Source organism: Camelus dromedarius, chromosome 17, assembly GCF_036321535.1.
Source record: "Camelus dromedarius isolate mCamDro1 chromosome 17, mCamDro1.pat, whole genome shotgun sequence".
Classification (NCBI taxonomy): domain Eukaryota; kingdom Metazoa; phylum Chordata; class Mammalia; order Artiodactyla; family Camelidae; genus Camelus; species Camelus dromedarius.
This window is the reverse complement of record NC_087452.1, coordinates 1,795,009-1,810,299: the sequence shown is the minus strand read 5'-3', so window position 1 is coordinate 1,810,299 and position 15,291 is coordinate 1,795,009. Positions and strand designations below refer to the sequence as shown.

The window sequence follows — 15,291 nt, the reverse complement described above, 5'->3', positions numbered from 1 at the left end:
TGAACCATGGCAAGTTTTCTCCTTAAACGTTTGGGTGGCACATGGTCACCCTGCCTCCATCGTGCCGCCTCCCTGACAGTAGGCACGGGTCTGCAGGTAAATGCGGCCCACGGGAATGGGATGAGAGGGGTGTGTGCCGTGGAAAGCATGGACGTGCCTTGCCCTTTCCCCTTCTCTGCTGACTGGAACAGCCGCCGCCTTGAACTCAGAAATGAAGTATCGTGAGGATGCGGGGGTTCCCGCCCAGGCTGAAAGCCACTTTCAGACTCCAAGGGCAGGCAATCCTTAGTATCTGGTGACGTTATTGAGTTGCGGAAAGAGGCTCTGCCTGGGTCCCATGCTCAATCTTCACTTGGATGAACCAATAAGTTTCCTTCAGAGTCGAAACCAGTAAGAGCCTGACTTCCTGGAGCTTGAAACTCACTGGATGATGCAGTGGGCCCAATGTCATCACAAGGATCCTTATAAGTAGGAGGCTCAGAGTCAGAGATGATGACTACAGAAGCAGAGGCTGGAGTGACGTGGCCATGAACTAAGGAAAGAAGGCAGCCGCTAGGAGCAGGAAAAGGAAAGGATTCTCCCCTAGAGCCTCCAGGAGGAAAAGCAGCCCTACTTTTCCCTAGTCCCATAAGATGCGTTTCAAACTTCTGAGCTCCAGGATTACAATAAATCATTGTGTTAAGCCACTAAACTTGTGGCAATTTGTTACAGCAGCAATCTGAAACTAGTACCGATTTTGGTACCTGGGAGTGGAGTGCGCTGCAACGAATACCTGAAAATGGAGAAGTGGTTTTGGAACTGGGCCATGGGCGAGGCTGGAAGAATTACGAGGACAAAATATCTGGCATGCTTTGTGCAGACTGTTAGCAGAAATGCGGATGTTACTGGCTCTGCTGGTGAGGACTCAGGAGGAGGACACTGAGAAATCCACCGCCTGGGGGAACGCCTCATGAACGGACCAGTAGGAGAAATAGGGCCATGAGCACTGCCGGTGAGGGCGCAGACGGAAGTGAGGACTGTCACTGGAAGCTGGAAGAAAGCAGAATCCTCATCCGGTGGTAGAAACTGAAGTCAGTTGTGCCCGACGGTCACCGGGGAACCAGAACTTGAATACAGTCAACTTGGATGTTTAACGAGGGGATTTTCAGGCTTACGACACTTATGGTAAAATGCAACAGCAAAGGGAGAAATCTGGGAAGAGGGGAGAATCTGGACTTAGTCGTTTGAGAAATTCTCAGTCTATCCATACTGTGAAAGATGTTAAAATTAGGAGATTCCCCACCAAGGGAAGCATGCTCTGGAGAAGCCAAGGGTGTGGCAAACTTCTAGTGCCTCAGAAGGACCAAAAGGACAGATGGCTCTTTGAAGAGATTAGGTGTGGCTCATGGGTCCCCTGAACCAGCCCAGCACAAGCCGGGAATAAAGATGGGGTTACCCAGGGATCTGTGCAGATAGCCCCTGTCTAATGGAGTCAGTTCTCATGACATAACACTGGAGACCACAAGGCTGAAAATTTTACACCAGCAGAATCCCTACCAACTTGGACTGTGAGGGCAGAGAGGACAGATTTTGAAAGCAGGCTGCTGAACTCCCCAAATTCTGCAGGTAGGAAACAGGCTTCCGCCAAGTACTCAGCCATAAACCAAGGCTGCCCTTTGTGGGAAAGAATGGGTAGCTCCTAGGGAGGCAGCGCAAGCCCAAAGGGTATTTTCAGGCTCTAAGACTGTTTGCCCAGCTGGATTTCTTACTTGGTTGAGACCAGTGCCCCACCCTTTTCCCTTCCGTTGTCTCCTGTTTTGAAGGGCAGTGTCTCACTGGTGTCCTATGCCCGCCCTCTTATTTTGGGCAGCAGATGACCTGTTACAGAACCACAGATAAGGAGTTCTGCCCTAGGACGGTTCACACCCACTCTCACTGGTCCGTCCCTGATGTAGGACCGTGGGATCCAGGACTCTGGAGCCAATGAGATTTAGGTGAGATTTTTACTTTGATGGGTTGTGATGAGTTGACACTTGGTGATGTTGGGATGAGGTGAATGCCTTTTCCACGTAATCTTTAGGGGACAGAGTCCAGACTGGGGTAGGTAGAAAACCCTCCCTTTAGGTGCATGTCCTAATCCCCCAAACCTGTAAATACCCCCTTACATGACGGAAGGACTCTGTAGATCCAATTAAGTTACCGCATTAATAGGAAATGAATGCAGTGGCTGATTCTTTGTCTAGGGGTAAGAAAAAAATCAGAGTGGATCTTGGAATATTCTGTTCTTACCAGAAAATATGGATGTGACAATATGAGAATAAAATAATAAGTAATTCGTAAAAGGCCATGAGTTCATCATTTTGTAAGAAAAGTCAAACGTGTACCAAAAAATAGTTAAGGATTCTTAATTGTATAGGTGTGTACCTGTTCACCTGTGAAGAAGTAAATAGAAATGTCCAACCAGCCAGACAGTCCAGAAAATGTATAAACTCTACCAAGAACAAAAAGGCCTGCTCAGCACCTGTGGCCTACTGAAAACTACCCTAAGAACACTTTATCTCTGGAAAAAAGGGCTCAAACATTTAAAGTGTTTGGAAGGTAGGAATTAAGAGACCTGTCGGATACTAATGTAGTAAGGGGAACTCTTCTGAAAGAGGATTCAACCTCACTTCTAGCATCTCAGGTTTCATTTAATCAACTTTGGGCTCCTGTGTCCCAACCTAGAGTTAACCAGCCCAATATACCAGAAACCCCACAGTGATGATCTGAGATGGCATTCTTTTAGGTCTAAATATTGAATAAAGAATGAAAAGAATAAAAATGAAATATGGTAGAATCTCCAGGAAGGTGTATGGCTGGAACATTACAAACTTGTAAGAAAAATTTACTTACTAATAAAACTTTATAGCATTGTATTTGTAGTGTTTCAAATTTTCAAAGCCAAATCACACTTCTAATCAAAGTTTAAAATGTAAACTAATTTGGAATCAAGATCTAAATGCCCAAGAAAAACTGATCATTAGTGTTGCTCAGGTTTGCGTTAAACGCGGTTTAAAATGGCAGCTGCTCCCTCCGCGCATCACACGTTAGAGACCCCCTCCATGAGGCGGGGCCGAGTAGCTGTCCCTGGAGGGGCGCGGCTCCTCTCCAGGCTCCTGCAGCGCCACCTCGTCTCCTGCCCAGCCGGCCAGCTTCCCTCACGTGTCCTCTGCTGCCTTCCAGAGGCCCTGGGGTTGGCGGCCGGACACTGAAGGTGTCCCAGCACCGGCTCACCCGCTCCTGTTTCAGACTTGCCAAGCACAGGGAGGTATTCCTCTCGAGTGGCAGGCAGTCTGCTGGCGCTGTAGGAAGTTGAGAACAAGTAATAGGGATCACTTAGAATCCTACTCCGGGCTAGGCCCTTTACCAACTGTGGCTCACGAAATTCTTCAGTGATTCTGCATCACAGGTTTTTGTTTTGGTTTTGATTTTCGTTTTACAGATGAGCTTAGAGCTACTTGCTCAATTTCAAATAAACAGAAGCCAACAACTGACTTGGAGCCAAGATTCCAATGTGGTCGGGGACACCACAGCCCACACCGCCTACATGATGCTACACGGCTTCCAACGTGAGCACAGCTCTGCTGCTGAAACCAGGAGGGCTTCGGGGGCCCGGGTACAGAGGCACCAGCAGCCCTTGGGGAAGAAGTTGGACGTGACTTCACCAGGTTTTAGAAGTCACACCCGCTGACTCCTGGGGTCTGTGACTGCAAGCTCTGGTCTCTGTTCGTGCTGTGGGAATCATCACACAAAATACTACTGGGCATGCAAGCGGCCACAGCCTGGAGGCGATGTCACCTCATCTGTATTAAAGAGGCCGTATCACTTGCACAAGTAGTTTCATGTTCCCAAATTAGAAACGTCACCTGGAGGCACTGAGGAACGCCCGCCCCCTGAGCAGGCTTATGCTTCAGCCAGCCAGAAATCTTCTCTCGACCCTGAAACCTTCACCCAGGTCTCAGTTCCTGATTAGAAGGCTCTCAAAAGCTCCAAGATCAAGTGAGGCTGCGTCAGACGGTAGGGGTGCCACGCGAGCATCAAGTGCTGAGAAAATGTGCCTGGTGTGTGCATCTCTGACCTGACCCAGGAAGTCTAAACGCAGCAGGTCAAATGACAGGAGCCCCCCACTCTCTTTTTGGGGGCTCCCCCAACCTCCCTCCCACCCCACATGCATCCACTTTAAGTGGAGGCCCCTCTGTGATAACCTTGCTTGCTGTGTGACCATCATTACCGGGTGCAGAGGACAAGCAAAGAGCAGCTGGGGTGGCTCCAGCGCCTAACAGACTGGATGGTCACTCCAGGCAGGATGACCAGGAGTGTAGGCAGCCACGCTTGTGACGGAAGCCCATCTCAGCGACGACGGAAATCCCTGAATTAACCACCTCCCTGCCACCAAATTACTCTGGCCTAAGCTTGGTCACTTGGCTGTGTTCTCTGGAGCAGACGAACAGTCAGGGTCTCGGCCATGGTTCCCGGTTCACACTGCAAAGCACCTTCAGAGGAAAAGGCCGTGATGAAAACGGAGACCACAGTGGACAAAAAGGGACCCACGCGACTGGGTGCTGCTGCCTCGGTCCCCTCAGGCCTTCAGGAAAGTATGTTTTTAACAAGTCAAAGTGTAGGATCTGAAGAGCCAAAGACAGCAGGTCTGATTCTAGGGACACCAGCACGACCATCCCTGCCATCACGTGTCAGCCACCTCAGAGACAGGCTTACCACCACAGCTTGCTACCGAAACCTTCACAGAAAGATTACAGACAGCAGCTTCATGCCTTGCCAAGGACAAAGGACGTGAAGCAGCTATGTTCAGTGAGTGCTCCTTCCGTTCTAAGGCAAGCGAGAAAAGATAACTGCGCGTGCGTAAACCACTGTAACTTAGAGCATAAACACCGCCCTGGTTGTCCTCAAGTCCCAGCTGCACCACTGTGGCCATGGCCACGGTCACTCATCCCAGTGGTCTTCAACCCAGCGGCCCCGAATCACCTGGAAGCTTACAAAATGCTGATGCTCAGGACCCACCTGACAAACTCAAGCCAAATGTCTGTATCTCTACTAGCAAAGAAGGTCCTCACACCTACTCCTAAGACTGCTGTTAGGATTTACCCGTTTAAACTGCTTTAGCAGTTCAGTGCTTTGCAGAGCTCGCAGCTCAGGGTCCAAGCAGCAGCCCCTAATACTTCAGGTCACACAGCAATGGAATGCCTAATGCTTAGTGTCACATACCAGATCCAGTGCAAAAACAATGTGCTCAAAATCTTTCGGAGAATTTACAACTTCTACCAGCTTTTAAATTGTGGAGTTAAGGTCACAAGTGCTAATGTATATTAAGGCAAACACATCCAAAACAGGGAGTGAGATAAATGGTAAAAGACAAGTGTGCACTGAAAACTCACTTGACAGCCCCAAGCTCTCAAGATGTTGCCTCTGGCACTTACAACTGCATTTGTACCAGACGGCGATAATCTGATTGTGTCCTGGAAGACTCAATCAAGCCAAAGCCCGGCACTACTATCAGAGGTAAATGGGCACACTTCGCACCCCGCGGTGCCACGCTGCACTGGACTCCTGAAAGCGCAGTGTGCACAGGTGCCCCGGATGTCACCAAGTGCCACTGAGTTAGCTCCGCCCCCGTGGCCTTCTTCTGCGGTTCGGCACACCGGTTCTGCCGGGAGGAGGGGAGTTCTTGACTGACCTGCTGTGGGGAAAGGGGGAATCGTCTCAGTTGCTTTTAAAGTGTCAAAGCAAGACTGCACGGCCCAGTCGAGGCGGCGTTTTAGGAACGTTCTCGCTAGATAAGCAGTGAAACGCAGCTGTGGTGTGGCCCGGCCGACAGCGCGGCTCTTTGCTGTGCGCACCTAGACAGGAAGCTCAGCAAGAGTGCAGAGTTCAGCAGGCCGCCCGCCTCTGCCAGTTCCCTCCCCAGTCCCACCGCCACGACCGGGAGAGCGGGCACCTAGCCTCCTGCCCCCAGAAGTGCTACAGGTAAGGACAGCACGTTCCATGAATCATCATCAAGACGACCCAAGTGCAGCAGTCACAATCTTCCCAGGCAAAAGCTTCTGAGGCACTACACGAAAATGTCCACCTTGGTAGTTTCTTCCCTACAGTTTCAACAGGAATGACTATTTCTTAAAAAAAAAAAGAAAGAAAAAATCAACTTTTCCCTATGTGGCATCAAGTGATATTCAGTATTTACCACGACCCTCAAAACCATGACACACGTGGTATCGTTCTCATACAGCTTGGCTTAGCTGAACTGAGGGGTTTACACCGTTCACTTCTACAAACTGTGTGGGTTTATGAGCTCAGAGCAACACCTGCACAGGGGACAAAAAATATTAAAGGCATCAAGTGAAAGAATGGAGACCAAGAGATTACTAAGTTCTCAAAGGAAATCCATCATCACTACAATGAAGAAAGAGTTCACCTTAAATGACCAAGTTCTGTATCAGCAGTAAAACTGATGAGATACAACATCACACATCTTAAAGGCCAAACAAGCTAACGCTGAGCCTAGTAACCAAGCCATTGGACCAGGAAGTACAGGGGACACAAGCTGAATGACACCAGAGGACAGTAGATGCAACTGAGCAGTGTGGCCTTTGTACCAGGTATCAGGTGGTGCTGGGCAAGTGACGTTGAAGTGCTAAGTGTGACGGTGGTATCACGATCCTGAGCGAGGACGTCTTAATTCCCGAGATGCACACCGAAACACTCAGGGGTGAAACGTCACACCAGCTCCTTCCTTCCAAAGGCCTCTGCGACAAATGTTTGCTGTCAAATCGGGGGTGAGGGGTATATGCACTGGTACACCAAGTGCTCACTGTTCCTCTAAATGCCCTGCACGCAACTAAGGCCTGGAGGCAAGAGCCCCTCCTGAGCCCCTCGGTCAAGTCCCCGAGGACTAAGCTTCGAGCTGAGCAGAAACAGCTTTGCCAGAAGCAGAAACAGCAGCAAACCCTAGCAGGTCAGGCACCAACCCCAACCTCCTCACTGGGACAAAACCACCCATGTATCAAGGCAACATGACTGTCCTCGCGGTCAGCTCCGCTTCCCTGTGACAGTCCCCGCACTTGCTTGGTCAAGGTCAGCGTAGAGAAATGCTATCTCATCAAGCACTTTGTGATCTGCTATTGAACAGGTCCTCAACTCTGTGTAGCAACCAAAGGGTCTCAAACGAGAGGCAGCGCTGGGTACCACAGATGCAGCCCAAAAGGTGTGCACAGCAAAGCACTTCTAAAGTTCTCAGTATCTCAGTTGCTGTTTTCTGTTTCCACCCTATTTGAGGATGGAAACCTCAGGAAAACAGCCTCACGTGCACCCCCTCAGCCCTGAATCCATCATAGGTAACAGTAATGCCTTTGGAAACAGGGCTTCTCTTATGCTATTTTGTATTTGTGGTATAAACTAAAACGATCAAGATACTTAATGTGCTCGGTTAGCACCTGAGACATACTATTGGCTCAGCAAAAAGATCAAACGAAAAAGAAACACGTAAGCTTGTGTTACTGGGAGATGGACCCGTGTCGTGGTTTCACTTGCTTGCCTGTGCTGGACTATTAACCTGACCGAGCTGGAATGGACCCAGCACAGCCGAAACCCCAGATGTTAACACTTCAGTGGTGGATCATCAAATACCAACCAGGGTGAAAAATGCACCATACACCCAAGGCGAAGGAGCCGCAAGGCCCCGTGAAGGGGAAGTGAACTACACTGGGAAAACACAGGCCGCCAACTGTGGCAGTTGAGTGGGGACCAAAAGTACAGAGGGCCCAGGGCAGGAAGGACATGAGGGCCCAGGCAGCACTGCCTTAACTAGAAGTTAAGCTTCTAGTAACTCATCTATAAAGTGAACTCGTTAAACCAGGCGCCACCTAAGGTCCACCTCCACTTGACATAAGGTCCTAGGAAAAAAAACAAGGAACCCAACATACCAAATCCCTGTGAAGCCCAGGGGAAAACAGGAGATGCTGAAGCAGCCATGGTGTGAGAGCCGCTCAGAATGAACACAGAGCTGAAGGGCATCACTGTGATGGGCTAGAAAGCACTGCACCTTCTGTACCTTTTGCGAAACAATGAAGCATCGCTACTTTTCATCACCGGAGCCCCGACTGAAGAAGCACAGAAAGAAAAGTCCACGCTGCCAGCTTTCAGTCCTCCACGTTCCCCTCTTTAATATGGCATTTTGCACTATATACATTAATGAAAATTTCAAACAAACAGAAAGAACTTTAGTCAAACTCCCCTTCCTCCTCCAGCTTTATTGGATAGTTTAAAATTACATTTCTATTTTCTGGGACTTCAGTTGCTTTTACCATCGGACTTTTAAAAACTGATCACAGCAAATGAAACAGCTGTCTAAGCGACACAGTGTACAAAAATAGCATCTTGATTTCTGTGAAAATGCACTTCTCTGCAACTCCTGAATAATTCCCAATTATGCTACCTCTGAGCACAGATGTTTACTCTGGGTTTTAGATTTAGTCTTTGAAAAAGCGTGTTCTAAACCTCTGCCATCACCGTCTGTGGCTCCAGCATCGACGCTGCGACGAGGCTGTTCTCCGAGCTTTCTCGCACAGCCAGGAACACGCACGTTGTCTTTCTGTTTTGTTTACTCCCACTCAACTGTATGTTCTATGCAGGGCCTGGTAACAGATGTTACTTGATGTTATTTAATAGCTACTGAGGTCAGACAATCCAAGGCCATCATTATGCTAAAATGAAAGTTACTTACGGAAGCTCATAGACGCTTCCAGAATTGGTTTTACCTCCTACATGGGAACGTAGTCAGGAAACCCAGACGGGCTTACTGGTCTGACCCGACTCTTCCCACTCATCAATCCCTATTCACCAGTGGCGCCGAAAGGGGGTTCTTTAACAAAGCATTATACATAACACCTCTACCAAACTAAACATAAACTTTTTTTTGTAGTTAAATGCAGAAAGTCGATTTTTTTCCACCCCTTTCCTCCTTTTACACGGCAAGTAAAGCTCACTGGCCTGGGAGTAGCCTCTATCTGCCAACCTTTGGCCAGTGAAGAGGATTCAGAGAAAATAATACAACCATCAATCAGAAAAGGAGGGGCGACAAAGGAAAACCATTAAGCTGTGGCCTCGATCGTGCACTCCCGCGCAAGGTGCCCTGACTCGCCGCAGCGGTAACAGTTGACTTCGCTCGTCTTGCTGCAGTTGATGGCTACGTGACCAGTTTCACCACACCTAGAAAAAGGAAATTAAATCAACATTGTTCACAATGGTGCTCAGAAAATGTAAAACTTTACCAAAGCAGTAGTTGTTGCAGAACAAAAAGCACTGACAACTGAAGCAATACATTTGTTTTCAAGACAGTACGTCTTACTAACCGCTAACCTACGAGCAGGAAGGAGGAACTGGACACCAAAGTACTCAGTGGAGCAGCCTGAGATCAAAATGTCACAAGAGACCAACTGACATCAAAACCCAAACTCTGGCCAAAATGTTATGTCTTTAGGCACATTATTCCCTAAGATGTCACGGGTTAACTTGCACATAACATGATGTGCTATGTTCACAGATGGGCAAAGAGACCTGGTTACATGACAAGTCTGTGTATGACTATAAGCTTTTCTACAAAGTTTATGAAAATTCCAAATTACATTTTTTAAAAACATTAAAAATTCGGAAGTTGTATAACGCTGTCCAGCCGCCGTAATCACTGCTGCTAGGGTGGAGGCCCAGCCAGCCCCCCCTCCCCCAGCGGCTCACCGGTAGCACTTCACTTTGGTGCAGTCTTTCTGGATGTGCCCGAACTCCCCGCAGGAGTAGCACTTCTGCTCGTCCGCGTGGTCGCACTCGCGGGCCAGGTGGCCCGGCTTGCCGCAGTTGTAGCAGCACTGCTCCCGCTCCCTCCGGGGCTCCTTGCAGTCCTTGGCGATGTGGCCGCCTCTGCCGCAGTTATAGCAGGCTTCAGCAGTAAGGAAGGAAGCAGACCAAGACTATAAAACCTTAAACGTGCTCCTGTGTTTCCAACCATACAACTCAAAACCTCAGCTGGAAACTCTTTTCCAGTGCAGTACACGCTCACCTCTCCAAGTTCTATAAGGATATGGAAGGATGTGTTAAATACTTACCATCCTCCTGGAGATCACAATCCTTGGCAAGATGACCAGACTCACCACAGCGATAACAGATGTCTGGAAGAGATGAGGACACAAACTGGAAACCTATTTTGGGCAGAAATGAAGAGAATTTGGCTAATTAGACCAGTCTTGATACTAATGAATACTGAAGTACTTCAAAATTTTTTATTCGACAAAAATACCTCTATCCGAGGTAAAACCACCTCTGCCACGGCTTCTCATTCCACGACCACGGCCCCCACCAGTGGGGCATTCCCGGGCCCAATGGCCAGATCGTCCACACTTGAAGCATTCATTGCTGCTCATGGCTGCAGTTAGATCTTCAAAATATTAAAAATGACAGCATTAAACCACTTGAAATTACTTTTAGCTTTTATTTCCCTCTTGGGGTATTTTTGGATCATTATTCTGGAGGGAAAAAAGCAAGCACACTACTATATACTTAGGCATTATACACCTATGATGAAATATACTGGAAGTGAAAAACAAATGACAAAACATTACATACTCCCATACAATTTATGATCTCTAAAGTCATTAAGATTATGCATACAGATATCAATACACACATTAATTCAGTTATTGATGGGGTGATAGGATTTAGAGGCTTAGTATCAACGAACATCCATTATTAGAAATACTTAGTTAATACCTCATTCCAGGTCCAACTTAATGGACACATTTTCACGGTTACAAGCCAGTCAACTTTACTGTGGGCAACTGGAAGCCATTTACTGGCTATAAAGCTGGAACAACCCAGGGGAGCTGCAGGAGGGACCCCGCCCCAGCACAGCACCGAGTTACACTGTAGTGCTGCTTGCTGGTTATTTCCTGGACATGTTAAAAGAAACGAAGGATTTAAATTGTCTCTAGAGGGTATGGTATGTTTAAAATACTAGAAAAACGACAAAGAGAAACACCAAAGTAAGTACCAACAGCATTTAAAGCACAGGGACCGGTTGTTTGCCTCTTCTATTCTCCCATTTTCAAGTTTTTCTGTAATTTCACATTTAAAACAAGACCGCTCAGAATTTTGCAATAGACTCCTTTATTGGGTATTGTTTCAAAACAAAACCAAAACTCCAACCAAAGCAAATTCATTTTATACTTCTTATGTAACAATCTAAAAATAAACAGAGGCTATTCCTAGAACAGAATAGTGTGGAAGAGAACAGAATGGAACGTTGCAGGACACACTCCTAGGAAAGCGGTCTTTGAAAAACAAACTCGCTAAAGACAATGTAAACTTACATTTCCACACTCCCATAGCTAAACATTTTTACCCTTAATTCCAGCGTCAAACAATGGTACATGAAGTTTCCAAAACACCTCTCAAAGCCAAGCGTAAGCACCATGATCAAGCAAAGCATACTGCTTCGACTGAGTAAGACTGACTGGATAGCCGAACTGCCCAAAACCAGAGCACTTAGAAAAATGGTAAAATCAGCTCCCCTTGTCCCCCAGTTTGAGCCACTGGTTCATTATTATGTTGTAGAGAAATCGAATGACCAAAAATCATGCTGAAGTTGTTTCAAAAGTTTCCATTGTCGAATATTCAAAAGAACGAAATACTTTTCCCAACTCTCTGCACTCAGAGCCAGGATAAATCTTCAGAGGAATCTTTCTACCAACTCCTGCCACTTGCCATATAAACTTATTACCAAAAAGGAGGAGGGGAGGGTGCCTGTATGCGATACTGGCAGTCAACTGTTTCAGATGCATAATGCACATTTCCAGTCAAAAGACACCAGTCAATATAGATTAAAAATGTATTTTTCCAAAATGCGAGACTACATTTGCTTCCTTAGACTGGTGCTAGCACTCTGAGTCACGCAGAGTGCTGGTTTCCGCCACAGGGAATAGTCAGGATTAAAAAGTGAATGGCACCTAAAATGATCACAGGAAAAAGCAGCTTAGGGCACCCTGTCCTCCCCTCAATCCTATTTTCATTTTGCGTCTTCTCCAGTTTAATCGGAACAATTTGAACACATTTAACTATTGCTCTCAAGGAGTTTACACTAATGATCACTTCCTTTTATAAGGTAATCCAGGCAATTTGACAAGTTCTGAGTTTTTATAGTTTCATATTTCAACAAGATACTTGGTCTTTCAGAAAAATATGACAATCCAATATTCAATATGCATTTTTAAAGCTAAAGAAATGACAGTTCCAGGCACCCCCTGCTTTAAAGGACCTCTTGTTTATTTCTAATGGTAATCTACAAAGGAACTATGTTACTACAAATCATCAGATGTTTACCAGGGGAATAAAGTGAGTAGTTAAAATCTGAACTCTATTTCCAGCATAGAAATACTTGCTTTAAAAGTTTAGCTAGTCAAGAACCAATTAATCTGTGTGGATTTTCCATGAACTGTTTCTCCCTCTCTCTTCGGCCAGGCCAGTCTCAATCAAGTGATGTAGACCACAACATTGTCACTGACTCCCCTGTCAGTCTCTACATAACACTGACCCAGCTGATTCCCACTGTGCTTTAAAGGCACCCTGCTTATCTTAGGAGGCAAGTCCCTACTCCAGTGCTCATCTTACATACAAGGGTACTTAGTTACAAGATCTTTAGAGGGTTTCATGCTATTCCTTAGGAAAACTAGAGGCAGTAAGATAAGAGAGCTGCGAATTAATTATGGCTCTGTGACTCTCTCTGGCTGTGACTGCTCTTGGCTGGGATTTTGCTGCACTGTCCTGCCCCTGCGGCCTCCACCTGTCACAACCTTTTGCAACCTTCAGGGACCAACTCAAATGCCAACTCTATAAAAGAATCTGACCGCATGGCCCAGCCTGGAGCTCTCCTCCTTCCTGTTAGGACCCAGGGCACTCTGTCAGTACCTGTCTGACTGCACTACCACTTTGCCTGTTACCATATTCCTTGAGGGCAGAGACTAATAATTCACCTTTGAATCATCCTAACACCCCATGTAACTGCCCTTTTAGTAGCAGTTACATAACTCAGTATTTAACTGCAGGGCTTGGTTGGGGGGGGGGGGGCACCAATCGTCATGAACTGTTTTCTGCCCAGGCCCGATCCAATCCGATCAAGCACTGACAATAAAGCCCTGAGCTCCTGCTGCACCATTAATTTAAAGTAACAGCGTACTTTCAATTACACACATTAAGGACTGACTACGGTCACTCTGAACTCACTATGTATTTCAGATTGTCTAATAAAATCCCCACATTTAACAGAAATTTTCACCCCAGCTCACTAAAAAGTCAGCAGCCAAGCCAGGACCTCTCTCACCTGCCATCAACTTCCAATTAATCCAAGAACTCACAATCAACTAGACCTCAGTATATTTTATGGAATGCTACAAAACATATACTGACTTTAAAAACAAGTATCGTATTTTCACTATTGTCAGGCAGGAGAGCACATTCTTTTCCCTTTTGCTGCTAAAAATCAGTTATATCTATACCCATGTAGGCTTACATAATACAAGATTTGGGGACCACAGGAGTGAGCCTGGAGTAACCGCTCAATCCAGCGTACCCAGTTACTGTGACACCTGATCCCTTCTCCTGTCCTTACTTGGAAAAGAGGAAGCTGATCTGTGATGAGAATCGTCAGCAGGTGCCTTGTGTTTGACAGATGGGTGCTCAGGTTAAACCCCTAAAGGGTGTATGTCCACTGCCTCTGTAGTTATTCCTTTCCACCCTTCCCCCCACTCAGTCAGACTGCTGACAGTAGATCAGAACTGAGTCCAGTGTCTACACAGCAGGCTTAAGGGTTTCCCATCTGATAACGTCTACTTCCTGAATGGAACGGAGAAGAGGTCAGTAAGAGAAGAAAAAGGGTAAATTCCAAATGGCTTCACATTTTCAACAGGAATAGGTATGTCTCCATTTTGATTTCTGTGTATGGAATTTTCAGGACACAAACCACACCTACAGATGTGCTAGGGGAGCACGGGGCACGTGTCAGGAGCTGGAGGAAGGCGGTCAGGATGCAGCCTGAAGAGTCACCGAAAGGGGCCGTGCATACTGAACTCTGAGGTCTGAGAATTTTACACATTTTACCCTCATCTAGGCTTTAAGGCTTAAATCCTGGAATTGGCCCCAAAACACAAACGGCTGTATGAATTTGTCTTCATTAATGTAAATCCTACCAGACTTTTGATACTAAGGATAAAACCAGTAAACTACTTAAATCTTAACAGCACATGGTCAAGACTGAGTTCCAATGAATTAAAAGACTGTAACTATAAATACACTGAAAATAAATATCAACAGGCCAAGTGTGGGGGAGCGTACACAAAGCAGTAGACAGGGATCGGGGTAGCCGGTTTCGTATGGTTTTCCAAACACAGTTGCACTCATTCACATTTGCTGTAACTCATGTCCCCCAGCTCAGGGGGAGCCCTGACTCACTTGCGTTGTTGACCTGACTCCATTCAGACCACGGTGGAGCTTTCGCCCCCTGAATGCACTCAGCCATTATTACACTCTAGTTAAGTTGGTTTAGTGCTCCAACACGGTACTGAAACACTTCAGACTGTAGTAATAAAAATAAACTACAAACAGAATGGAAGGAAGCAAGTTATAGTGTGTATGCCTGCATTCTGGCCAGAATAATGTAGAACAGAGTACAATACTGGGGCAGTCCTGGGTTCTTACATCCTGGTTCCTGCATTCACAGCATGGCCTTGGTGATTTACATCCATTTCTGCCTGCCCTGAAGGGTTTCAATTAGTAGCTAAGTATCTAAAGGGTTAATAAGACACATTACCTATAATCCCTACAACCTTGCAAGTTGTGTATTCTTGTTCCCATTTTGCCGATAAGAAAGCTGAAGGTCTGAGACCAAGTCACTTGCCCAGTCATACAACTAGAAGGTTCTGGAGTCAGTACTGCAGCAGTGGCTCTAAGGCCCTGCAGAGACTTTTGTCAGACTGAAGTGATAAAGTGGATGGAAATGCTGTCAAAGGAGGTCACTAAGTTAGACGTGTCAAAATAAAACTAGAATCGATAAATGTTTAAAAATCCACTCAAGAACGAATTTACTCACAGTATACCATCACACAGCTTTCGTGAATTTAAAGCCACGTTAGCTTTTAACCTTCTTCGAGGCAGAACCTGGGGCTGTAACCACAGAGCCAAAGGCTGGCAGCCTGACTCACAGGTGAACATCCTCACTGATGA

The 15,291-nt window shown here is 46.5% G+C and overlaps 1 protein-coding gene across 5 annotated transcripts in view; it reads right to left on the bottom strand.

The window, feature by feature from the left end:
* Positions 1 to 8,166: 8,166 nt before the first annotated feature.
* The window catches only part of CNBP (CCHC-type zinc finger nucleic acid binding protein), a 50,695-nt gene continuing 43,570 nt past the window's right edge, over positions 8,167 to 15,291 (bottom strand). For 2 of the 5 annotated variants that reach the window (XM_064496168.1, XM_064496167.1), the window contains exons 2-5: positions 10,319 to 10,456; positions 10,130 to 10,220; positions 9,763 to 9,966; positions 8,167 to 9,237 (exon numbers count right to left, since the gene is read on the bottom strand). In XM_064496168.1, coding sequence (XP_064352238.1) covers positions 9,120 to 9,237; positions 9,763 to 9,966; positions 10,130 to 10,220; positions 10,319 to 10,442 — 537 coding nt within the window. In that variant the 5' untranslated portion in view covers positions 10,443 to 10,456 and the 3' untranslated portion in view covers positions 8,167 to 9,119. Of the gene's footprint in view, positions 9,238 to 9,762; positions 9,967 to 10,127; positions 10,221 to 10,318; positions 10,457 to 15,291 lie in introns of all 5 variants that reach the window. The other 3 variants (XM_064496169.1, XM_031471045.2, XM_031471048.2) reach the window with 3 other exon arrangements.